This window comes from Columba livia, unplaced genomic scaffold (genome assembly GCF_036013475.1).
Source record: "Columba livia isolate bColLiv1 breed racing homer unplaced genomic scaffold, bColLiv1.pat.W.v2 Scaffold_194, whole genome shotgun sequence".
NCBI lineage: Eukaryota > Metazoa > Chordata > Aves > Columbiformes > Columbidae > Columba > Columba livia.
Window position 1 is genome coordinate 304823 of NW_027043136.1, and position 8134 is coordinate 312956.

General features: G+C 54.6%; 1 protein-coding gene across 1 annotated transcript; it reads left to right on the forward strand.

Annotated features, from left to right (window-relative positions):
• Nucleotides 1-5264: 5264 nt before the first annotated feature.
• On the forward strand, nt 5265-6444 carry LOC135577926 (olfactory receptor 14J1-like). The gene has a single exon (XM_065048052.1). It carries the CDS (start codon nt 5265-5267, stop codon nt 6177-6179), a length of 915 nt encoding a protein of 304 aa, XP_064904124.1. The 3' UTR covers nt 6180-6444.
• Nucleotides 6445-8134: the final 1690 nt, after the last annotated feature.

Consider the following 8134-nt stretch of genomic DNA (forward strand, 5'->3'; position numbering starts at 1 on the left):
GAGTGGAGAGCTGACCCACTTGTGTACAACCGACCCTGCCCCTGCCCCACAGTGCCCAGAGGATGCTGCCCAGGGCCCCAGGATGGACATTTGTGGGGGAGTATTGGGAGCACTGGGGGTTTACTGGGAGCACTGGGGGTTTACTGGGACTTCTTGGAGGTTTCCTGGGAACAATGGGGGTTGCTGGGATCACTGGACAGGATAGTGGGTGTTACTACGTACTCATGTTGGGAGTACTACATACTCATGCACTGGGAGTTAACTGGGAATTCTTGGAGGATTACTGGGAACAATGGGAGCTGCTGGGAGCACTGGAAAGGTTAGTTGGGGGCTACTGGGAGTACTGGGAATACTGGGAGGGTTCCTGGGAGCATGTGGGGTTGCCTGAGTGTTACTGGGAGTACTAGGTGGTTACTGGGAGCACTGGGAGGGCTACTGGGAACACTGGGGGTTTACTGGGAGTCCTTGCAGGATTGCTGGGAACAATGGGGGTTGCTGTGAGCACTGGAGGGGTTAGTGGGGGCCACTGGGTGCTCTGGGGAGGTGTCTGGGAACACTGGGGTTTGCTACGGAGTTACTGGGAGCACTAGGTGGTTACTGGGAGCACTGGGAAGGTTACTGGGAACAGTAGGTTTATTAGTGCGGGGTTTCTGGGAACACTGGGAGGGTTACTGGGAGCACTGGGGGTTTACTTGGAGTTCTTGCAGGATTACTGGGAACATTGGGGGTTGCTGGGGCTTTACTGGGAGGGTTATTGGGAGTGTAACTGGGAACATTAGAAGGATTAGTGCGGGGTTATTGGGAACATTGTGGGGGTTACTGGGAACATTCCAGTTGGTGGGGGTTTACTGGGAGCACTAGGTGGTTGCTGGGAGCACTGGGAGGGTTATTGGGAGCACTGAGGGTTTACTGGGATTTTTTGAAGGATTACTGGGAAGAATGGGGGTTGCTGGGAGCACTGGAGGGGTTAGTGGGGGGTTACTGGGAGCACTGGGAGGGGTTACTGGGAACAGTGGGGGTTGCTGAGGGCTCACATGAAAGCACTAGGTTGTTACTGGGATCACTGGGAGGGCTAGCGGGGGATTACTGGGAGCAATGAGGGGGTTGCTGGGGCTCACTGCGAGCACTGGGGGGGTTGCTGGGAGCACTGGGAGGTTTACTGAGAGCACTGAGAGGTTTACTGGGAGGATTACTGGAAACAGTAGGATGATTAGTGGGGGGTTAATGGGAACACAACATGGTTACTGGGAGCACTGTGGGGGCCTGCTGGGAGCACAAGGACAGTTAGTGGGAGCACTGAGGGTTAACTGGGAGTTCTTGGAGTATTACTGGGAACAATGGGGGCTACTGGGAGCACTGGAAGGGTTAAAGGGAGGGTTACTGGGAGCACTGGAGGGGTTAGTGGGGGTTACTGGGAGCACTGGAGGCATCAGTGGGAGAGTTACTGGGAGCACTGGAGGGGTTAGTGGGGGTTACTGGGAGCACTGGAGGCATCAGTGGGAGGGTTACTGGGAGCACTGGAGGGGTTAGTGGGGGTTACTGGGAGCACTGGAGGGGTTACTGGGAGCACTGGAGGGGTCAGTGGGAGGGTTACTGGAAGCACTGGAGGGGTCAGTGGGAGGGTTACTGGGAGCACTGGGAGCATTAGGGTGATACTGCTGTGGGTGTCCATCACAACCCACCAGCTCAGGGTGAGGACGTTGACGAGGCCTCTCCAGCAGCTGAGAGCGGCCTCAGTCACAGGCCCTGCTTGTCCTGGGGGTTTGAACTCCCCTGATGTTTCTGGAAGGACGACTCAGCCAGACACAGCCCAGGAGGTTCAGCAAGTGCATCCATGGGAACTTCCTGATGCAAAGGGTGGAGGAGCCGACCAGGAGAGGAGCTGCTGGACCTCATCCTCACTAACAAGGAGGGGCTGGTTGAGGCGGTAAAGGTTGAGGGCTGCCTTGGCTGCAGCGACCATGAGATGGTGGAGTTCAGGATCTCGTGTGGCAGGAGCAGGATAGCAAGCAGAATTGCAACCCTGGATTTCAGCAGGGCAAACTTTGGCCTGTTCAGGCAATTGCTGGTGGAAATCCCGTGGGCAAGGTGCTTGAAGGTAAATCCATAAATCCATGGGTCCGGATGGGATGCACCCGCGGGTGCTGAGGGAGCTGGCTGAGGTCATTGCTGGGCCGCTCTCCATCATCTTTGCCAAGTCTTGGGAAATGGGAGAGGTGCCTGAGGACTGGAGGAAAGCAAATGTCACTGCAGTCTTCAAAAAGGGCAAGAAGGAGGACCCGGGTAACTCTAGACCGGTCAAGCCTCACCTCTGTCCCTGGGAAACCAATGGAACGACTTCGCCTTGGTGCCATCTCAAGGCATATCAGGGATAAGAGGGTCATTAGGGGCAGTCAACATGGCTTCACCAAGGGGAAGTCGTGCTTGACATACCTCGTTGACTTTTATGAAGACATAACGAGTTGGATACATGATGACAAAGCAGTGGATGTGGTCTACCTTGGCTTCAGTAAAGCCTTTGACACAGTCTCCCACAGCATCCTCACAGCTAAACTGGGGGAGTGTGGTCTGGATGAGCAGGTAGTGAGGTGACTGTGAACTGGCTGAAGGGAAGAAGCCAGAGAGTCGTGGTCAATGGGCCAGAGTCCAGTTGAGGCCTGTATCCAGTGCAGTGCCTTAGGGGGCAGTGCTGGGGCCAGTACTATTCAATAAATTAATCAGTGACTTGGATGAGGGAATAGAGTGACTGTCAGCAGGTTTGCTGATGACACCAAGCTGGGAGGAGTGGGTGACACTGGAAGCTGTGCTGCCATCAGAGACCTGGACAGGCTGGAGAGCTGGGCAGGGAAAATGTAATGAAATAGAACAAGGGCAAGTGTAGAGTCTTACATCTGGACAAGAAGAACCCCAGGTTCCAGTGTGAGTTGGGGAAGGACCTGTTGGAGAGCAGTGTAGGGGAAAGGGACCTGGGGGTCCTGGGCACAGCAGGGTGACCATGAGCCAGCACTGGGCCCTTGTGGCCAGGAAGCCAATGGTACCTGGGGTGGGTTAGAAGGGGGTGGTCAGTAGCTCAGAGAGGTTCTCCTGCCCCTCTGCTCTGCCCTGGGGAGACCACACCTGGAATATTCTCATACCAATTTATTTTTTACTAGCAAGAATACAATGCTGGCAAGAAGTATCTCTGCAGAGCAGACACAACTAACATTACTGATTACTATAGGTTGTTTCAAAGGATGTGCCCCTGGAGCCTGAGGGACACCTGGAGGAGACCAGAGGGGACAGAGAAAGGGACATCAAGGGCTGCTCCTGTGCTGCTGAGCTGGGCTGGGCTCCTGGGACACAGGGAGCTCATGGCAGCGGCAGCGCTGCAGAGAGACAGCTCTGCCCAGGAGCAGCTCCTCTGCACACGCAGCAGGGCTGAGGGCTCTGCCTGCAGCACCGAGGGCACAGGAGCCGGGCACAGAGAAGGAAACACAGTCTGGGGTGGAAGGATGCTGAGATGTCACCTGGAGAGAAATCTTCATAGATATGAAGCCTGTGGCTACAGGGCATTACATCTGCAAATCTTGGTAGGATCTCAGAAAGCTGTCATATTGCAGAGCCTGTGAGAGATGTAAGTACAGCTCTCAGAGGTTCTCTGATCAGAGGAGAGGATGTGCTGCAGAGCAGGGATTGCCTTCTGCACTTTCAGTGACAAGACGTGAATGCTGCGTTCTCCCCAGGGTGGCTGTGGGGTGTAAATGTAAATGTGCAGGCAGGGGTGCCCAGGGCTGTCCTGCAGAGCAGGGTCCCTGCACCCCAGGGCTGTGCCGGGCAGGGACTCTGCCGCCTGCCAGGGTCAGCGCTCAGCCTGCCGGGAGATCCCAACAACACTGAGAGGAGAAGATGTGGTGGAGGAGCAAACCCTATTGGGCAGGAAAGGTCCTTATGCTGTGGAGAGGGTGCTGTGTGGCTCAGCACTGCTCACAGATGCAGATCACCCCCAGGATTTTTCCAAGTGGATGTCTCAAGGAGAAGATCAATGCAAGGATTGCCAGACAGATAAGGAGCTTTCCTGAGCCTGTCTTTTCAGTTTCCTCTCCCAAGGGGTGGGGGGTGCAGGAAAGGATAAAATGAAAATGAGCTCTCATGCTTAAACAAGTCACTGAGACTCCTGAACTGCAACTCTGAGTGATCAGTCCATCTGCCAGAAGGCTCATGACATCCCTTCCCCACCCCTCTGCCTGTGCACAGCACCTGCATCACCTTGGCTGGACCCGTCAGCCTTAGTCTGACCTGTCCTGATTTCCAGCCTGCAGACAGGAAGATGCCCCCAGGCAGTGCCCTGTGAACAGGCAGGATCTGTAGGGCCAGGGGGAGGGCACAGAGGGTGGGATGGTCTGTGAGCACTGACAGGGAAGAGATATGGACAGGGAAACACCTCCCAGGGGAGAATCTCCAGGCAGCAGGGAAATGATCAGAAAGGAGAGGAAACCAAACCCGGAATGGTTATGGGAGGGAGAAGAGAGAAAAGTGCCTGTGATCCCCTGCAGTGCAGATCCCTCCTGTGAGCAGCCCCCTGGCCTCCTGTCCCACCCAGCAAAGCCTCTGCCCTCAGGGCCGGGGGCTCCAGGGCATGAAGCAGCTCCTGTGCAGCCAGAGCTCCAGTTCCTCTGCAGAGCACAGGGGCTGAGAGCAGCTGCCCGGCAGTGTTGGTGTCTGGGAGGTGCTGCACAGCTGGGGAAGGGTGACGCTGTCTGCGTGCCCGGCTGCCTCTGCCCTGGCCTCTCTCACACCCACCCTCACCGCATTTTCCTTCTTGCTCCCCTGCTCTGGGTCACTGCTGTTGGGATCTTGTTCTTGCTGTCAGGCTCTCTGGGGATGGCAGTTTCAGCTGCAGAGTCACAGCCTGAGCTTGTGGGTCCTTTCCTGCAGGTGTGTCCATGGGCACACGTGTCCCAGCTTTGCTCTGACCTGTGGGCTGTGGGCAATGCAGTCTGTGGGGCTGGGGAATGAGCTGAGTGTGTCCTGGGCTAAACGTTGGGTGCTGAGACCTTAGGAAAGGGTGAGACCTGTCATGGTCTGAGGTGGATCCCTCTGCTCTCAGCAGTGCCTGGTGGCTTTTCAGGGTGACATGGGAGTGTGATCAGCCCCCATCTCAGAAAGGTGCCAGCCCAGGGCAGCTGGAGCAAGACAGAGGGACAGAGCAGCTGCCCTCACTCTGCACTGACCCACAGGCACTTCTTTTTTTCCTCATTACAGCGCCCCATGCTCACGAAAAGCAAATGTCCAACAGCAGCTCCATCACCCAGTTCCTCCTCCTGCCGTTCACAGACACACGGGAGCTGCAGCTCTTGCACTTCTGGCTCTTCCTGGGCATCTACCTGGCTGCCCTCCTGGGCAACGGCCTCATCATCACCACCATAGCCTGGGACCAGCACCTCCACACCCCCATGTACTTCTTCCTGCTCAACCTCTCTGTCATTGACCTGGGCTCCATCTCCACCATTGTCCCCAAATCCATGGCCAATTCCCTCTGGAACACCAGGGCCATCTCCTACACAGGATGTGCTGCCCAAGTGTTTCTGTTTCTCTTTTTAGCTTCAGCAGAATACTGGCTCCTCACTATCATGTCGTACGACCGCTACGTTGCCATCTGCAAACCCCTGCACTACGGGACCCTCCTGGGCAGCAGAGCTTGTGTCCACATGGCAGCAGCTGCCTGGGCCACTGGGTTTCTCTATTCTCTGCTGCACACGGCCAATACATTTTCACTGCCCCTGTGCAAGGGCAATGCCCTGGGCCAGTTCTTCTGTGAAATCCCCCAGATCCTCAAGCTCTCCTGCTCACACTCCTACCTCAGGGAACTTGGGCTTCTTGTGGTCAGTGCCTGTTTAGGTTTTACGTGTTTTGTGTTCATTGTGGTGTCCTATGTGCAGATCTTCAGGGCCGTGCTGAGGATCCCCTCTGAGCAGGGACGGCACAAAGCCTTTTCCACCTGCCTCCCTCACCTGGCCGTGGTCTCCCTGTTCCTCAGCACTGTCATGTTTGCCTACCTGAAGCCCCCCTCTATATCTTCTCCTTCCCTGGACCTGGTGGTGTCTGTTCTGTACTTGGTGGTGCCTCCAGCAGTGAACCCCCTCATCTACAGCATGAGGAACAAGGAGATCAAGGATGCCCTGAGGAAACTCATATCTTAGTGTTTTCTGAAGCAATGTACTGCCCATCTGCTTCTACACAGGAGTTTTAATGTAGCTAATTACAGGCTCAACCTGTCATCTGGATTTTCTGTTGTTATTTGTTATTTTCTTATTGCGATGATGTTTTCAGCCCCTTTTTAATCCACTGTCTGCTTTTCTTTTATAGCCACTGGCTGTTTAAATGAGGAACAGTACACTTCTTGTCTCTAACCAAAATAAAGATTCCTGTAGTGACTTGTTTTTCACTATATCCTTCCTGCAAGGCCTTTTTGCACATTCAGGGACAGTTCCTGTGCGTGGGTGGAGGGGAAAACAGCTCTGGCATGGCAGCATCCGCGAGGGAGCAGCAGCGCTTGTTCTTCCAGAGCTGTTCTGGTTCCACTGCCACACTCTCCTTCTCATCCCTGGTGTTGGTGCAAGGCCTGAGTGCTCTGGCAGCTTGGTCACCGTCCTGCTGTGTGTCAGTGCTGTGGGCGCAGGCAGGGACAGGCAATGGGCACTGCTGTGACAGAGCTGGCCTCAGTAACAGTACTTCCACAAGAAAAAGTGATCTTTTTTGGGTGGTGCATGATGGTTTATATCTTCTTGCAATGTTTCTCTCAAGCATATTCCTACAAAAGTCACTCACAGATGAAACACCGGTGTGCAGCTGAACAGTGTGTGTGTGCAGGGCTGGCACACAGCAGTGTCCTCTCACAGCCAGGCTCCTGCCAGAGACCTGCAGGACCAGCAGAGCAGGGGCTGGGCTGTGCCCCTGTGCACTGGACACCCCATGGAAGGAGCCTCAGGTCAATCACCATGGACTGGCCCCTCACAACCACCATTTTCAATACTGGCCTTTCACCCAGAGAATCTGTTCTTCCCTCCATGGATGGACACTCAATGAATAGTTCAGCAGTCTGTGTTGCTTTGTACAGATGGGATGTGAGCACGCACATCTTGGATGTGAGGTGACATGAACATGAGTGAGCACAAACATCATCAACTGTTCCTTGGGGTTCCATGAAAACCTGTGGCACACACAAGGTCCTGAGGTCACTTCCTGTTGGAAGTAACACCCCACGGGAAACTGCCTGAATGCAGCACTGGCTTGTGCTTCCTTAATTGAGCTCCCCGTGTCCATTCCTCATGATGTGGGACATCTCAGATTAGTGCAGAGCAGGGTGACTCACCATAGCTGAGGTGTCTCCCACCCCTTTGGAGTGGCAACGGGAGGCCAGAGGGACAGTGTGACTCCTACCTTTGTGTGTAAAAGGGACAGACTGTCTCTGAGCATTCCTGGGTGCAGAAGGGGTCCTGAGACCAACTCAGATATGGATGCCTGATGGAACCCTGGCATTTCTGTGTGTGACTCCAGGAACAAACCTCAATGTCCCAGTGAGATTCATCTCAGCTGCTGGGACAGGCTCATTGCAAGTGCTCCTGTCTGCTGTCACCCTTGCCTGTGATTCGGGGTTGTGCTCTCAAAAGCAAGACAAAGTGGTAAAAGGGTTTCCGAGGTCTTTGGAAAGGCAGATATCGAACCCATCTGCATGAAAAGCATGAAGGAGAATTAACAGCTGGTCAACCTGCCGCCATACCCGGAATTTTGCAGGGTCACAGACATGGTGTTCCTTGGTGTCCTAGTAACCAGATCAGTGATCTCTGGGCTGGAGAATTGGAAGCTGGGTGGGAAGTTGGCTGGACAATCAAGCCAAATGTCATCAGCGGTACAAAGCCCTCCGTGCAGCCAGTTACTAGTAGCATCCCTCAGTGACCAGCACTTGGACCAACACTGTTAAACGTCTTTATTCTCCCTCTCTATGATGTGACGAGTGCACTTTCAGCTTCTCTGTGGTGAGGCATAGTTGTGAGGAACCCTTGAACAACCTCGCCTGGTTCACCCTGCCTGGAGCAGGACAGTGAGACAAGTGAGACAAGGGCTTTCTTCAAACCTCAAGTTATTCTGAGATTCA